This window comes from Pieris rapae, chromosome 6, assembly GCF_905147795.1.
Source record: "Pieris rapae chromosome 6, ilPieRapa1.1, whole genome shotgun sequence".
NCBI classification, from domain to species: Eukaryota; Metazoa; Arthropoda; class Insecta; order Lepidoptera; family Pieridae; genus Pieris; species Pieris rapae.
In genome coordinates, this window is record NC_059514.1 from 1,162,184 (window position 1) to 1,181,068 (window position 18,885).

The window sequence follows — 18,885 nt, forward strand, 5'->3', positions numbered from 1 at the left end:
TAAAGACGTATAGACAGTACATAAAACAATTACTCAACTTTTGCTAAAATTATTTTATCTTTGCAAATAAATCCTTATTAGTAAATTAGGTTAGACTTCAATTACTTATTAGTATTAAGTTAGGCTAGATAGTATAGTTCTATGGTCTTGTTCCATGATAAAAATAAAACAAAAATTCTTTGCCCACAATATCTAGCATCTTACTAACTAACGCAGTGTTACCAACTTATATATAATTGGGGGAACGCTGCCAGTATCTTCGGAACCTTACCTAAAGGGATTCCTTTTAATAATGTATTTTAATTATTATTAAATTTAAGGGTTAGTTATTAGATATATAATGTATTGCTATATGCTTCGGCTATTTTTTTATGACAGGTTAGTTGACTAACTTACCAAATTAGCAGTTGGTTTGGCTTTTACTTCAAAATATAATACTCTTTTTCACAAAAAACAATCAGTGCCATTGACCTGTTTAATTGCCTTCTTCTGTCTCTTTTCACCACGTTATGGTAGAAAGAAACGTAAGATTAAATAGACCAATTAGACTCTTATCTTACATATAAGGGCGTACTTCAACTAGAAACTTTAGAAACAAAATTGTAATGTTGGGGTTATAAATAAAATAGCATAATACCAAAGAAACATTTTATTTCCCAGTTCACTAACAGTGCATTCACAGTTTTAGTTTCTTATAGCAAGACCTAATACATAGACAGATAGCGTGATAGTATCTAATATTCCATACTTAACTGTTTGGTAACCGCACAGTTGATACAGGAAACGGAAATTACATCGAAGAAGGCTGTGCTTAAATCTAATTAAATGCTTTATACACTTTAAAATAGTCTAAATTCTCTATGTGAATTATTTTATACAAATTTGATAGTATAAATGCAAAAAAAAAAGTAATTCGATGTAGGAAGTTTAAACTCCTTTATACAAGCTTGTTTTATATTTGTAGCTTAACAATTCTATATTTATATAGTTTTTTTATTATAACTAAAGATTTATAAAGAATATGGGCAGGCAACGGACCTACCATAGCTTTCCCTTGCTCTTTATTTAAAGTATATAAATAAAAAAATCTCATTAATAATAATGGCAAGAGATTCACAGCTTTTGAAGTGGATTTTATAAGATTTAACAACTACAAACGTGTACAAAGTTTCCTCAATTAAAATCTCGCCGAATTCCGATGCTATGAAAGTTTAAAAACTATTTACAATGCATGTTAACAGAATAAATACATAAATATTGGAATCGATAAGCTTTATTGCTACATATAGTACTTTTTATATTAACCTAAGTGTTGACTACATAGCCGTATTTACATAAGGTACAGTGAAGCACATATTGTACAATTTTCATTGATTCAACATTCAATAATTTCTACAGAATTCAAATTCCTATAAATATATATATTTAATAACTGTGACATTATCTGAAATATATGATGAAACTTATTACTACTAAATATTATGTTGTATTATCATTGTCTTGATTTGTGAAGAATATACACAAAAAGAAAAGTTGAATTTTTCTCTGTTTTCCCTCTTGTTAATTGCGTGTTTTCTCTGAGATCTTACAACTTTACATCGGGCGTAAGGGTCGGCACGTTTGAACACAATAGAAGATTATGAGTTTTATCAAATTTACTGTGGTCCTAAATTGTGATTTGAGACAAGAATACTTTTACTTTCAAACAGCAATTTTTGGGGCAAATTAACCTAAAAAAGACGAATAGTAAATAATCATGGAAATGGTTCGTTTCTACTATTTGTGATAAGGCAACACGGATCTTGAAGCCTGTATGTGATTGCTTTTATATAGAACACGATCTGATTCGGAAATGATATCACCGTCCACAGTCAATTACAGACGGCTGGCTTTGCCGGCAAATAGGAATTAGTACTTTCTTTTTTCAATGGACCCTAAGTCGAAATGTTCGGAAATACTTCGGTGGGTAACTGGTTACACAGTGGTGCTGTGGAACGACAGATGTGCAAAATGGTCTAGATGTGTTGACCAATCACAATAAAACAAAACGCCAACGCCATCTTTTGTTTTATGTTCCCTTCAGTATTATTACTGCATAAACAAATATCACAGCATAAAATATATTCGAAGATTTTCTTATAATAATCGTTACTATCATAGAACATTACCTATTTAGAACATACGCTTTTTCTTAACCACTTTATGTTAGAACATTTACAGTGAATGCCTTCTGGCTATACTAAGAATTCGTTATAATAAGGTGAATTTATATATATGGCTACCCATTACGCTTAACATATTAAGGAGTATTTTATTTTTGACTATAATAACTTATATTAACGGCTGCGTAGCCAGGTGGCACATAGCCTTACCTGGGATCAATTCCCAATTATGTTTAGGGAACCACAAGTAACAGACATTATGTACGTCCTAATCTAAAATTCATACAAATATATTGCTAGTTCAATAATGTGCAATGGACTCGCTCAACTTCTAACTTTTTAAGTATTGAATGATAAAAATAGGTTATTAGAATGGTCAGCATATAGGTCTAATAATGTGATTAGCTAAAAGCTATAATATTGGTTGCGAAGCGCATAATAGGACATATATATGATTATTTCCTTCATATATCTTTCAAAATTTATACTTTTATTTACGATATGAGATACGTAATAAAATAGTGTTTTTGAATGACTCTTTATCTAATACCGATACACATACTATATATACAAATTATGTAACCTCTTTAACTATATAAGTCGTAATTATCCCGGATTTTTGTATGTACACCTTATGTAATATATAAAGCTTTATATAGATTACTAATTAACTACTAAAGTTTTAAGTTTAAATGCACACAAAGTTTCAACATCTATCTACTAAAAACGAGGTTAATTTAAATGACTTTATGAATGTAGTGTGTTGAAAGGACACAGAACGACTTGGTGCGTCATACTATAATGATAGCTGTCAAGTCATTGTTACAGTGCCACATAGATTTCTTGGCCGGTGGCTGAAATTGATATTACCGTCGCCATTTTGAAATGTCAGACAAAGTGCGTACAATAAATAATTTTACTATCTACCAACGTCTAATGAAATCCAACTAAAATGTATTTATTTTTATTCTTTACATTGTAATTAAGTAGAAGGTTCACTTTTTATTAAAAGATTTTATATTAATAGTAAAGGCAACAAAACGTATCAGTTCTTCCTTATGTTTGCGTCACATTTATTTACGCCTAGAACTGTATTCTCTTGATTCTAGTATTTTTATCAAGACATTTCTTTAGTCGGTTAGCCTACATGACCTCAAGTTATTCCCCTTATAATGGTTAAGTTTTATTTACTGGCAATACTAATATACATGACAGCGCTGTTCCATTACATACTTTTTAGAACTTTATGTAATATTGTAATCTCTATGATTGCGACTGAAGGACTCTGAATCCAAGGTTATGAAATAATTTTTTAAAAAAATGACAGCAATGATTTTTACCAGCCAAAAAAGGTATGTGGTACCTACAAATTTATATAGCAACGGTAGGTTTACACAGAGCCCGAAATATCAATTGAGAAACCGATATCCACATATAATATAACAATACATGAAAATCAAGTCTCGTTGTTGAAGTCATAATTATTGGTGTCAGCTGTTATTTTGTATTATCCAATAGCGATGGCTATACCAATCCTATAAATCTATTAATTATATGAAAATCCGTAGCACTGATGTTGGCTTTGCGCAGATAAACCCGCTGAAGTAGGGATCACAATCGCTACCGTTAGTGGAAGTCGACATCGATTTAACAGAGAGTTAAATTAGTTTTAGAGAATATTCACTTCAAACCAAAAAATTCACACACACACACACATAAACTCTTGCTCTAAACTAATACTCGACACAGTTTTTTTCACAGTCGATTTCACGCTTATAGAATAGACATATATGTACATATTATAGTAAATTTATTAATAAATGGATTATCACAAAGACTATTTAAAGCATATTTTATTGATATTGCAAGCAATCCGTGACGTCTAGTGTGACTTTAGTGTTCTTGAATCATTTATTTTTAGACTACCCTACAAAAGTTGTAATTTCTACAATTGTTATGAATCTATTTTATACAAAGACGATGCCCTATAATAATTTAAGATAGTTATTTAATTAGGTTACCAAAATTCCTAAGTCTTAGGCATTGGTCAACATGGCTGTGGTGGCTAATTCAATTTCCGGAAAATAATATTGAAAGCCACAGAAATATACTTTTCGAACAAATAGCGAAATAAATCTCGTGTCTCATGCCCCATTATGAGGTTATACTGTTTATCTGCAGTCTATAATAGTGACATCAACTATTGTTAGCGCGGAATTCACCAGTGTTAAATAGATTCCGTGCGCCATTGCCATAATAAAATAACTGTTTCATTATTGAATAATGATCTTCAATTGGTATTAGAATTTGTGACTCTTTTAACTATCATCATCTTTATATGTGTATAATTTACCTGTATCTAACTGAACTCCTCTCAAACGGCTGGACCGATTTGAATGATTTTTATGCGTTTGGGTGGCGCCCTGGATGGTTTAGATTCACAAATCAACCTGGTAGATAGCGCTGCAGTCGGTGTCTACGTTATATATGTATGCACCAAAAAAACAGCTGGTTTTTACATAAATTTTCTGTACATGGCAAACGTCATTTTGCTATGTATCAAGGAAACATTTTTTTAGTTCAATAAAATAAGTATATGTACTATATTAAAAAATAGAGATTAAAGTAAAAACAAAAATTAAATTATGATGCTGCACATGCCTTTAGTTTTGGGATTCGAAAGATATATAGTAGCTGATTCTCAGACCTACTGAACATGCATATAATAAATTTCATAAGAATCGGTCGAGCCGTTTCGGAGGAGTATGGTAACTAGCATTGTGACACGATAATTTTATATAGAGATAATAAAACTTGTATGTTGTTCGTTCTAACATAAGTAGCTATTTGCATGTTTGGAATGTTATATTAAATTTTTTTTAAATATGACTATGTTGGATCGTCGCTCTCTACGTCGGCTGGCTTTGTCTGTCCTATGCCAAAGTCTCTCAGCGCATCTTCAATATGTTTTACCTTTAAAAATCAAATACACATTAAAACTCTTGAATTATGCTTTATTTATGTAATAGAATTAAAACAAACAAAAAGATAATTTGTCGTTAACATGTTGTATTTCACAAGGATTTATTAACGTTCATGAGAAAGTAATCTAACAGTTTTTGTGTTAACACTTTGGATTGAAATAAATATGTGTTATCTTTTCTATTATATTTATTAGTTCGTAGTTCAAGAACAACGTACGTATACTATCCACCAATACACACCGATCGAAATATTCCTTACAAAACTCACCAGACATGTTTAGGGTTTATGTAGGTGTGTGAAAATGTTAACGTACAAAAAACATGACTCAATCACAAAACATATCTTCGGACTTATCTTATGATGTACGCTCACCTGGCTCGCGTCTGGATCTGTCCCCGGGTGCGTGTACTTGTGTAGAAAGTGACAAGTCCCGGGAATGTCCTTTGGGAAGGAATTCGGGAGGCAAGACCTGTCTCGCGGCTCCATCTCGAAACCCGGGAACTTGATTAGCCACCTGCGAATAATTAGATTTACTGTGAAATTCTTAACCCAAGGGGAACGTTTGTCAAGATACGTAATCCATCTTGGATGTAGAAATATTGTATTATTTTTGACAATCGTTTACTTCATATATAATTCAAACCCCTTATTAGGAAATGTTCTGATCGTGACTTTGACCGTAGTATTTTATTCTTACTTTTGCTCGTTTTTAAGATTTTGTTTGTTAATTTTAAAATTTATAATTTAATTTAATTTTGTTATTATTTAATTGTTTTATATTTTAAAATAATAATTTAAGATGTCATGGTATAATGGTTGCAGCTTCTTTTTCGTCGTGTAAAAGAAAAAACTTATTAAAAATGGTGGCGGAGAGTTTATTGCCAGGTCTTCTCTTCCGTTCTACGCCTTGGATTTGAGAACTGCCAGTAAATGTAAAACAATTCAATGTATATTACTTTTTTGACGTTCATAAGTGTACATTGTGTTACTTACATGAATAAATGATTTTTGACTTTGACTTTATTAATAAAAGTACGACCATTGTTAGTATTGGTCGTACCAATCAGAGCAGGGCACGTGCTACGCGTGGGGTCGAGGTGCCATCTTGACTTATGACAGAGCTTTTTTGGAAACGCGATACGGCTCTTCATAGAGGATTCGGGAAAGCATCACCACAGTGGTGATGAGACGTTGGACGGAGTTGCATCTATCTGATTTGTGCTTGAGTAGATTATGATAGACTTCGCTTTGACTGACCGAGAAACGAAAGAGAAAAGAAAGCAAGCTGAAGAAAGTTGGTGGAGAGGACTGGGAGAAAAGTGCTAGAAACAGAGGGAGATGGAGCCAACTGGAGAAGGCCTATACTCATACTCTATAAAAATTAAACATTCACCATTGATCGGATATGATATGGTAAAAACTTTAGCATAACGATAAACTTATCGTGTAAAATAATCTTCAAAGTTTGCATGTCTTTAAACAAATATTTGTTTTAGTCTAGAATTATGAAACGAGCGCGTTTATGCGTTTCTCTCAAACAACGGTCAGACTTAGACCTAAAAAATAGATCTAATTAGCTTTGGCTGGAAACACCATGTAGTTCTCTTATACATATTTACACCAAGTTCCGTCATCAAGGCATATATATCACTGATAAAAACCGTACAAAAATTTTAGGTAGTTCTTTTCATACATAAGGACTTATGTGGAAATCAAACTATCATATTGGGCATTATTATTCAAAACGCGTCTAAACCAATATTCACAGAGCATATTTTCACACACGAAGTATGAACACAAAAAATATAGCTCCTTTCCCCATAATACTATTTGAATCAATGTTCAAAAGTATGAGTTATGATCCGATAAGGTAATGGAATAGGACGAGAACTTTCACGTATTTTCCAAGTTTCGGGACGTATATTGTTAGTTTTTGGGACGTCAGGGTATGTAACAAAAACTTGGGAATATAAGGGTTTTTATCAATAAATTGAAGGCATTCGAGGTTGTACAACAAACCACCTGTTCTATACAACCATAAATTTTATTTTATAATGCCTCTTCACTTTTATATCTGCTAGCTGACCCGGCAAACGTTGTTTTGCCATGTTTTTGTGCCAAAAAATTAAAGTTTATAATTAACACAAAAAACATAAGAGATGATTGTAGAGGGGTAAAAATTTAGGGTTGCATGTATTTTTGTATGGTGTATCGTAAAAAAAACGAAAAATTTTGTCTAAAAAATAAATAAAAAAATTTAGGGGTGGACCCACCCTTAACATTTAGGGGGATGAAAAATAGATGTTCGATTCTCAGACCTACCCAATACGCACACAAAATTTCATGAGTATCGGTCGAGCCGTTTCGGAGGAGTTCGGTTACTATCCCCGTGACACAAGAATTTTATATAATATTATAAGATACATATAATTACGATTTAAGTACACTATAATAAATATAGAGATACATCATAGTATTTTATTAAACGTTAACTATTTTATTAGTCAATAAGGTTTCGTGTATTAATTCATAATGACGAAAAGTTAAAAAAATGTTTTTTTAGGTGTTTAACGGTTTTTTTTTAATTTTTTGATATGTCTGTGACCATGCCAAAATGCTAATTAGTTCGTGGACTAAAATTATCTTAGATTAAGTAGTTAGGTGATCCGCTTTACGTGTCACCTGTAGTTGATTGTTATGATGTATTTAGCATATGTATATCATTAAATAACCAAAACTACCTAAAATTGATACTCAATAAATTTAAACTACAATTCTTACTGTATTGTCATTTCGACTCTGCCACTAGGTTTGAAGTCGATATTTTTCTACGCTTAGTCAAAAATCATTGATAAAATCAAATACAGTAAATTTTGTAGAATTGTTTCATAATCTGCTTTTTTTAAAAAAGAGTACCGAGAGTTTTTTACGCCAGCTTTTTCTCTCGGCCAACACTCTCTGTCTTCTTTGCCGATGAGTAGGGATGCCAATAGGCTCGAATTAATGACGTGGAATAAGTGATACCATGATGATCTTATGTTCCAAAATAAATGTATTTTATTTTATATACGCCAATTTCCTCACGAAGTTTAACTACTGTAACTGTAAAGTTAGACTACTTGTATAAAGTATTCATTGCGGTCATAGTAGGACTAAAAATAAAAGCACCATATCGATATATTATTAAAAAAAATAAACCCATTAATAAAATATTAAAATTAAAACAACAAAGCCTTGTAAAGTGAAATAAAGAATGCGTAAAGTTTATGGTTGGTATTACGACGGTTATAAAAACTAATGGTACGATCAAATTTATTATTATAGTGCCCTATGAAATAAATATAAAATTATCGTATGATGTCAAGTATTCGATATGATTATCTCTCTATTAGGAGATATTTGCTTTGGACATCTATTGGAAATAATCAAAGGTTATGGGAAGTTGGCCAATGTTTTATGTCGCTAAGTATGATTTTTGTTCAATGAAAATTTAATAATATCATTTAATGTTTTTTTTCTAATTATTCACAAAAAATAATTATCAGTTGTATTATTAAATTAATATGTTTAACCTATTTTAAAACTGTTTCTCAAACTGCTAAAACAATATGTAGCTTTTGTTAAAAGTATTATAAGTAAATTTATACGCAATTTACTTGTTAAGTTTGTTTTAGAAGAGCTGGAAACCCTGACAGAGGTAGTTATTACTGAAAAGGATTCTTAAATTACACTTAGAATAAAAAACAATATTTCATAATTTGCATGGACAAATACTGGACATTATTAAAATAGAACTTACTCATAAGTTGTTGGGCTGACGTTGATCATCAAGGGTTCGGAGCCTGACTCGAACTTGTTTGCCAACGTCACGTTGTGCCCGAAGAGACAGTACTTCAGCATGGTTTTACCCACAACACCAGCGAGTACTGTGCCTGTGTGGAGGCCTATACGCATCTAAAAGAATTAAAACCATTATAGAATTTAAATAATAATAATAATTAATAATCGATTTTTTTTTTAAAGTTATTATTATTTATTTAAAATTATGACATAGGGATGGTAACCATCCCACTATGAATAATATACTCTAGTATACCTTAAATGTACATGGAACTATTTTTGGATTAAAAAAGAATCGAATTTTTGTATAACTGATTTTTTTTTCAAAATTTTATTTTCTAATCAAATTTCTTATATTTACCTTTATAGGATTTCCCTCGTGCGTAAAGTGCTGTGCGCAAGTTTCCACCATACGTAACGCCATCCATGCAATTTGCGGCGCATGAGTGTCTATTTTCCGATGTAGTCCGCTAGCAACACAATATGCATCGCCAATAGTCTCCACCTATTTCGTTTGACAAATAAACATATATTTATTTAAAAAAGCTTGCCAATGCTCGGTACACTGATACTTTGGTTCAATTAACTGAAAACAAAATAAAAAAATCGAAAACAATTATACCATATATACCATTTTATAACTGATTATAGATAATGCAATTCTTGTGAATTCAGCCGGTGTGCAACTAAATACATATTATAATCGGTCACATGCAATAATATTCAGGGTGCACAAAACACGCGTTAAAACAAACGGTTGTTTTATTTAAATTGCTTTAACATTTTCTGTTTTTTTATTAAATATGATTATTAAATGTTCATTAGTACGCAGTCGTTTGGGTTAGTCAAATTAAAAAAATAGCAGCCCTCAGAGAATCTCCGCAATAATCTTACCATTAAACCATGTTTAACAAGCGATAAAGCTGGGTTTAAACACATAATTAACTCTGACTTCAGTTTAAACTTCCATTAGTTGAACCTAACTTGGACAGAATCTTGTATCGTGGTTCAATTTACCACCTAACAATATGTGGATGGTTAAGTATTTCAGATAAATTATATACATTGATTAATTTATTTAAAAACTTAACTGCAGTAATAACAATGGTAACAACTCTTAGTTACTTATTAACCTATATTTTTAAAATAAATTAAAGCTTTGTCGTCGATTTAAATATAAAGCAAGGCTTTTCCGAATAAACTAGATTTTCAATTTTATAATAAACAATCTATGAAACCGATACCAAGCTCTTTCATCCTGTCACGTACGCCATTCTTACAAGATTCATTATCTGTCAAATTTCGTCAGGTGTAATATTGGCTAAATTACTTGATATATTTAAGTTGTCAATGTCAAATTTAGTATTGTCTTTTATTTACATAACTTTTACACATTTAAAGAAAAACACTTTTTTAACGGATTATAGATATGTATTATTATATTTAAATAATTATAAGTTTAAATATAATAATACATATCTATAATCCGTTAAAAAAGTGTTTTTCTTTAAATGTCAAATTTAAAAAAAAGGAATAATCGATGACACTACTTGTTTTATAAAATAATAAATTCGACTTTTGAATCATATGTGGATAATTATACTTCTATTTAATTAATTAATTGCTTTGGAATTAATTTAATTTGGAATTAATTTTAGCAATTATTTTATTTGTCTTAGATTTACATTCGTGTATATCTAGTGTATTTCTCTGTCAGTTGACTTATTTGAAATTTGATTCGTCATTGATTGCTCATTAGATAATAAAAATAATACACACTGAAAATTTAATCACTTATTTTTTATAAGTAGATATTTCTTGCCTTATAAACATCCAGAACTTCGCAGAATATATCAAACACGCTGTACAAGTCCTCAAGCATATCTATTACCATCATGGGCGTGGCTGTAGCGCATATTGAGGTGAAGCCGACAATGTCACTGAAGAGCATTGTGACATCATCATGACTTTTGGCCTCTATCGCCTCACCTAAAAATACACAAAATACTTTATTATGAAATATATTTATTTTAATTTAATTATGAATAATATCTATGAAAATATTTAAGAATCGATAAAGTAGAAAGTGTAGTTCTTATATTACAAAATAAACATTGTAACATTGCCTGATTTGATAAGTAATGACGAGGAAGCGAATGTAAATTCTAAGGTTGTGTGGCTATGTAAAACTCATAATTGAGATGCGGTTAACAAGTCGGATATACAAGGCAACCGTGGGTGATGAAGTCACGTTGGGTAGGCCTTGTTATACATTCTTGGACCAGATCCTCCTAGTAGAGACAAAGCAGTTAAAAAAGCAAGACAAAAGTACGAGCATGCATGGCGAATGTCTTGAAAATGGATGAAGGAAAAGAAGGACCGTAGCAAGTAGTGATTCGTGGTATCTGCCTACCCCTTTAGAAAAAAGGTGTGATACTATCAATAAAAATATATATAAAAAAATGTCTGTCCCCCGCATCCATTTGTGATTTCGAGATAAACTAAAAAGTACTCCACAGAATTGATACCGTTTTCACTAGTAACTAAACTGATTCATGAGAAAGGTCAAGGCATATATTTTTCCAATGTTTACTTTAATATACAAGGGTTAATGTTTCTGGTGCGAAGCCAAGGCCAGTCGCTAGTTTTATCTAGGATTTTAAGAAGTTTACATAAAATTTATGTAAACAGTGATCAGGTATAATTAAAAAAAACAAAAAACTATACATAAAAAAGTGCACATGCATCACGATAATTTAAGAACAGTTTAACATCAGTTAGAGATATGATTTAAAAGAAACTAGAGAGAAATATCTTATTTCTCTCTTTACTACTTTCTAGGCTAAAGAAGCGTTTATTCCAAAAGTACGAGTGCACACGTACTTTACATTACATACACATACGAATCTGCTTTGAAAATAAATTGTCGAGCGCAGGTGTTAACTTACAAATTAATTACTTTGGCAAATATGAATTATAGTAGTTATTAATAAAACGTGTGTAATTGGTAATATTAGGCTTTAGCGATATGAAAAACATATTAAATGGATAACAGGTCGAGCTAATCCATCATGCTTATTACTTATAGTAAGTTAAAATGTATATTACGAAAAAAATGTGATATATTTTGTCGCTTATTAATCAGATTTGATTTGGTGAAATATATAAAGATTCACAATTATAAGAGCTTACATAATATGTTAAAGGTAGTTTGACTTTCAACGCAGAACTATAGAAAAACTTAATTAAACGACCCAAAAATCTTGCCGGAATACAAACTCCTAATAAGGTTAGGTTTATATTTAGTTTAGTTTTTTGTGGTTTCTTGCTAGTTTGAAATTTAGATGTTCTTATATAATTGATGTGTATTTTTGTGAAATTTGGGATATCATATTTTCTTGTATATTTTAAGGATACATGTTTGTTTTAGAATTTAAATAAATAAGAAATCCACGAAGACGAAACCTAGTATATATCTAGGAAGATATACTTTATCCTAGCCTATCGTGGTAATAATATAACAATTAAATGACTCTTTTATTTTGCTTATATAATTGTGAAATAATGAAACAAACGAAAAAATACGCTTACCAAGCCAAAGTCTCTTCGCGATGTGTGGTGGAAATATAAGGTGTAGAAGACTGACATTCTTTTCTCTCTCCTTTGCAACGGATTTGCTTAGTTCTACTATTGAGTTCTTCAATTTATCCATTCTTTTACGAAGTCCGTCCTGTTGAAAAAAGATTTTTAAAATCGGGAGTAAAAATATTATCGTCGAAAATACTTAAACTGATTAGAATTGCCTTCTATCCATTGTTCATTCCTTAATGAATGAAGCTTTTTTTAAAAGTCGTATTAAAACATTACATTTGAAAGAACAAAATTGAGATATTGTGCCATCAAGTTTCCAAACAATTAACGAGAGTGGATAATAAGAAAATCGCTAATTAAAAATGTCTTCCCTAGAGAATATAAATTTTTGATCGTTTCCCAGAAAACCGACTTGAACGGAATTAATTTCAACACAATTATGACATTTTGTCAGGACAACGTTCTTTAATAATCCCCATGATAAACCAGGAGTACGATACGTGCGACTCATAAAGTTCAAAACTAGTAACATTCATATTTTTAAGTCGAAGTAAGAAGTAGCCATGGCGAGAAATTGGCTGTGCCAAGAATCAATTTAGAACTGTTTCGGAAAAACACCTTATGTATAATTAAAGTTTACAATAAATTACCAAAAGAATTAAAAGATCTTCCGACTAGAGTCTTTAAAAAGCGACTTAGTGCATTACTTTTGGAAAAAAATTACTATTCATTAAATTATTATTAATTAAGACATTGTAATTGATACAAATTTAATAAAGTATATGTACAATGCACATAATATAAGAATTGACTTTGACTAATAATGTGAAATGTAAATTAAGATAAATTTGCGCGTCACCTTAATACCTTAACATTCTGTACTATATACTTGCAATAAATAAATTATTATTAAAACCGACTGATTCAAACAGTGTCAGATACAGTGTTTAGAAAAAATTGAGGGCAGTTCCAAGGCTTGTAGCACTGGTTCTTAATTTAAGCGTTATATGAGGCTATATTGAATATAGAACGATGTAGTGCGTTGGAACGTGCGAGCGCGTTAAATAATGTTCTGTCACGTTTATTTGTCAACTGACACGAGAGCGATGAAGACAATATATTCAATATATACTCATACATTGTTCGCATAGAAACATGGAAAAAATATTAACTAATAATTTCACCTCTTTAATATGTATAAAGATCTACAGAGACATACATAGACTATCGGAAATTCCGATAAACACAGATAATAAATTGAAAATGTCACCAACCTGCGCCCTAGTCTGTTCGCTGACTAAGATCACGTCCCTTGTGGCGTCATGTAATGGAATGTCGGATATAAATAAACCCCTGCCAGTGAGACCTTCGAGTCCATCGAGAAAGGGTGAGCCGACGAAAAGTAAGGAATCCGACTCGGGGCAAAAAACCATCTGTCCCTTTAATTCGAGGCCCTGTGAAATAAAGCTTGTTAGGCACATTTTCCTTATAGTAAAATACAAAGACATGTTGCGGGTAGTTATAGAATACAGTTTCTGTATTAAATGTTTTAAGTACATACACTTTAATCACGTATAAAAAAGTCTTTATATATTTTATGTTGTAAATAATAATACAAAAATAAAATAGCAGAAAAGTTCCAATTTCTTAATAATAATTTAATATAAGTCTTTCTTACCAATACTAAATTATAACATCGTTTCTGTTGTTCGAAATACAATATTTAAAAAAAATGGATAAACTAATAAACACGCTTTTGTTTTCAATTATTTTAACAAGATAAATGACGTCAGTGACGTGACCACACTGACAGTTCACCACAGCTTCATAATGAGATATGACAAGTGTCAAATGCATGGGCTTGACATTTCCTTTGAAATCCCCAACATGTCACATCACCTGTTACCCCGAGAGATTAGTGTTACTTGATGTATTATAAAGCAAGTCCTAACTCCCACGTGAGCTGTTGTTATGAATATAAACAAAGATATTGTAATAATGCCTTACGCTTGGATGTATATATATATATAGAAATATAGAAAACTCTATCGTGGTTATTATTTGAAATAAGAATACCTGTCCATGAGGCAAATTATAATTTGGATATATAGTTACCTACTGATAAGTATAGTTTAAGTACTAAGACATACTAAACCGTGCCCTTAGTCCCAAATACAGATAGGATCATATGAAGAAACCAAAGGTAAAACAGCGGCTGTACTGACAATATTAGATAGTTATTTTATTTTATTTCGCTTTTAAATTAAATGCTAACTTTATTATTGACTATTTACTTGATAATAAGTCAATATTATTTAAACCTTGAATATCAATTAGAATTTAGAAGTATAGATAGCTCGGTTCCGTTTCACGTGATACAAAAATAATTAAACAATGCCAAAAAATTTGTTTAAATTTCAACAAGTTAAATTGCTTCAACTTTCAACTACTGCTGACCACATATTCCACATAACATCCGGGCATTTTTATTTAATACAGAAAATGTGGTAAGGATCCTTTTATGGAGACCACTCAAGATAAAGTTGGGATTGAGTACGACCCTTGTAACGATGTGTACAAACAACAGTAATCTAACTCACTTCAACTAAAAGTGCCATAATGATTTCATCTCAACTACAAAGTTCTTTTACTGTGTAGCGATATAATTTTGTGTGACCTTAATCGTTATTACAAAGTTTTTAAAAAGGTATGTTATCACTTCATCAAAGTTTTGTTATGATGTTGTCACATTAAACTATCCGTAAACCGACTTTACTGACAACCACTTTTTTATAATACACTAGCAGACTCGGCCAAGCGTTGCTGTGGCTAAGGTTTTTGTTATATTACATAGTAGTAAACTATTCAAGGGAAACGGTAAGAGAACTTATGTGAAACGTTGGTACTTTTAACACAGCGCCATCTGTTAGAATTGTATCAAATAATAAACAAATATTTACAATAAAATAATATTGCGGGTATAAATTGAGATTTAAGCTAAGTAGCTAGCGTAAGCTTTTAAGTTAGATCAAACTGCAAACGGTGTGCAAATTTGATTGATATCGGTTCGGTAGTTTAGGAGTCCATCGCGGATAAATATCCTGACTCGTGATTTATATATATTAAGATAATGTATTAGTTCCCAGCTTGAAAACAACATCGGATAATCTCTGAAAACCCTTTTCATCTCCACATTAACTCATTCATTAAGTCTTAAGCCAAGTTTCAAACGTTTATTTTCGTGACAAAAGCAGCACCTTCGTAATGAAAGGATGAAAGGCTCAAAGAACAACAAACCTATTTGTGAAAAGCAAACAAGAGGTGCCAACGTCATATGGTCACTTTACTAAGCAAACATTGCGTAATTGTCTTATCCTTATCGCCTATGTTCCATTAGACTGGAATTAATTGGATAATATTACTTTTTTTTTATAGAACAAGGGTCAAACGGGCAGGAGGCTCACCTGATATTAAGTGATACCGCCGCCCATGGACACTCTCAATGCCAGAGGGCTCGCGAGTGCGTTGCCGGCCTTTTAAGAATTGGTACGCTCTTTTCTTGAAGGACCCTAAGTCGAATTGGTTCGAAAATACTTCAGTCGACATAGGTTTCTTAATAACAACGTCATCGGATATAATGACTATTGGTTATTACGACCAAATATGAGTATATCCTTCGATGTCGTTATAACCGATTTTGAATGTATTCAATAAAAAAAAACAAGCAGTTTTGCTCTCAAGTCAGTCTCTCATCCTCATCTCTGTAGTTCGAGCCGCAGCTGCACCAATGGAGAAGAAACCTTTCCTTTGAAGGAAAACATCGGGAGGTCAGGCACAGGAGGCTGATCACCTACTTGCCTATAAGATTGACAAATGATCATGAAACAGATTCAGAAATCTGAGACACAGACCACTGATTTTTTTCGCCTACAAATGCAGAAAATAGTTTCGCCGCCGAACGAACCCTGTAGAAGCAGTATTTAAGCCCTGGAAGGCTGCCATGAAAGTAGCAAGATTATTTTTAAAAGTATTTTTAGTTTCCGTTTAAAAATGTGTGATTTAAAATGCACTTAAAATAACTTTGTTCGAAAATTGTAGAGTGCACCGTCCATCACAGAAAAGTACTTGGATTTTCTTGTATCGTACAACAATAATTTATATTTAATACTGTAGTATTCTAGGCCAGGGGAACTCAATAATTTAGTGTTTATTTTTAAGATTTAGTACCTAGGTTTAAAACTCAATCGAAATGTGCTCAATAAGTTCTGCAATTAACACACAAAGTTAAAATACATAAAGAGAAAATATTTCAGAACGTTCTGGGCAATATGTGAAAATTGTTTTCAAACGCATTTAATTCCGTTGAATGAATATGATAACCAACATAATTTATTTTAGTTTTCTCTGTATTGTCGTTTTCGAGGAGGACAAGATGCTTCGGGCGTTTGACCTGAATCCCTTTCTATCCAGTTCTGTAACTGAAACATTTAGTTGTTGTGCCGTATTATTTCACAAAACCCGGATTCGCAACGAAACCAAAATCTCTTTTTTTTGCTGTAATATATTTCTTACCAATTCAAAAGTTAAAATATTTTATTAAATATGTATTAAGCCTATCTAAGATCCGGCTGCAGGATTAATGTGTTCATTGGTTATACAAGCCGGGTAGATATTAAAGTGTGATAAAATGTAAATTTGCTGTTTTGTTTAAATATAATAAAAATAAAATAAATAAATATATGTATCTATATAAAATATTATAAAAATTAAATATTTATAATAATGATCAATGAATCTTCTAGAATTTACTACGAATTTGTGAAATATTAATGTAATATTAATAAGTAAAAATGTGATTTGTTTCTGTCTTCCGCTTTTGGCTTTAGTGTATAATATATTTATTTGAATATTGCTTAATGGGTAGGCTGTAGGAATACTTTAATTTAATAATAATAAAAAAAATCTTTTAGGATCATCACTTAAAATATCCGACGACTTCTAACTGTTTTCCTGACGCGAGATTTTATTACGTTTCCGACACCTGTCAATCGTTCCAGATTTAAAGATTTCACCAATATCTCTTTCCATTATTCCCGAAAATAAATTTGGCCAAGATTCGAGAATCTTCGTCGAAATATAATTTAACATTGCTGAAGGCGGCACTAGTACGTCTACTGCACTGCGTATTTTCTGTTTCTCATAACAGCTAATTTATGAAAGACATTCAATTCTTTTCGTGAAAATAGCCCGTAGAATGGAATTGCTACTGAAATTGTATGGACATTCGAGATGTTTTGAAAAATGACACGTAGAATTTCTTAATAAATGTTTGTATATAACATTACGATACATTTTTTATTATTATAACAGTAAACATTTTAATAAGGTAAAGACTATTTTTGCAAATAATAAACACATGTTTAAAAAGTCTGATACATAAAATCTTCATTAATACAAATGAGAGGTGACAGAATAGAAGATATTATACCATAAGGAAAACGTTTTCAAAAGAAAACTTGTGACACTTGTAATTTATTCTCATTACTGGATGAAAATCTTATCTGGCTGGGAAACCGGTATTGCAAAATCGCAAAAATTTTCGTCCAATTACTTTACAGTGTATATAAAAAATGGGCCCAGATTTCTGTATTTGTTTCATATAATAATAAAAGCCCTTTATTCGCTGACCATTTAGCTTAAATGCTATTCTTATCAAACTATATAAATATCACTATATTCCTAAATCTAATCACATAGCAAAAACAATAATTTATAAATTATAAATTTGTTTCACATTCGTCAATCTTATAGGCAGGTAGGTGATCAGCCTCCCCCTCCCCCCACACACGCCGATGCATGTTGACTTTTTGGGTAGGCAAGCCGATTTCCTCAACATGTTTTCCATTATCACCAGCCCGGGATCGAAACTACGTCCTCAGGATTGAAAGTTACCTGCTGAAGCCACTAGGGCAACACTGTATATAATCCTCCTAATTCACGCAGGTCGCTTTAAACTATTACGTACCGCATAAAATATTTTAACTCCTTCAACCGCAAACTTCAAAGTAATATTTCATTTAGAAACAAAGCGAAGCTGCTAGCAATTTACTTTCTTGTACAAATCTAAGTTAACGAGCTCATTTTCGATCCGAGCGCTTACAGAATAGCACCTACATAAACGTAGATAAACAATTCGAATTTTAAAAATCGAAAACATTATATCAAACGTCTGGAGTCGTATTCCAACAGATATAAAACCCGTAACAAACATAAACATAGCGATAAAACTATTAGAATTTGTACAAGT

At 31.4% G+C, this 18,885-nt stretch overlaps 1 protein-coding gene across 1 annotated transcript in view; it reads right to left on the reverse strand.

Moving 5' to 3' along the window:
- Positions 1 to 634: 634 nt before the first annotated feature.
- The window catches only part of LOC110997097 (head-specific guanylate cyclase), a 57,586-nt gene continuing 39,335 nt past the window's right edge, over positions 635 to 18,885 (reverse strand). Inside the window, exons 8-14 of the mRNA XM_022265083.2 lie at positions 13,853 to 14,032; positions 12,579 to 12,717; positions 10,810 to 10,976; positions 9,349 to 9,492; positions 8,947 to 9,101; positions 5,520 to 5,661; positions 635 to 5,135 (exon numbers count right to left, since the gene is read on the reverse strand). Of these exons, the coding sequence (XP_022120775.2) occupies positions 5,052 to 5,135; positions 5,520 to 5,661; positions 8,947 to 9,101; positions 9,349 to 9,492; positions 10,810 to 10,976; positions 12,579 to 12,717; positions 13,853 to 14,032 (1,011 nt within the window). The 3' untranslated portion in view covers positions 635 to 5,051. The remainder of the gene's footprint in view (positions 5,136 to 5,519; positions 5,662 to 8,946; positions 9,102 to 9,348; positions 9,493 to 10,809; positions 10,977 to 12,578; positions 12,718 to 13,852; positions 14,033 to 18,885) is intronic.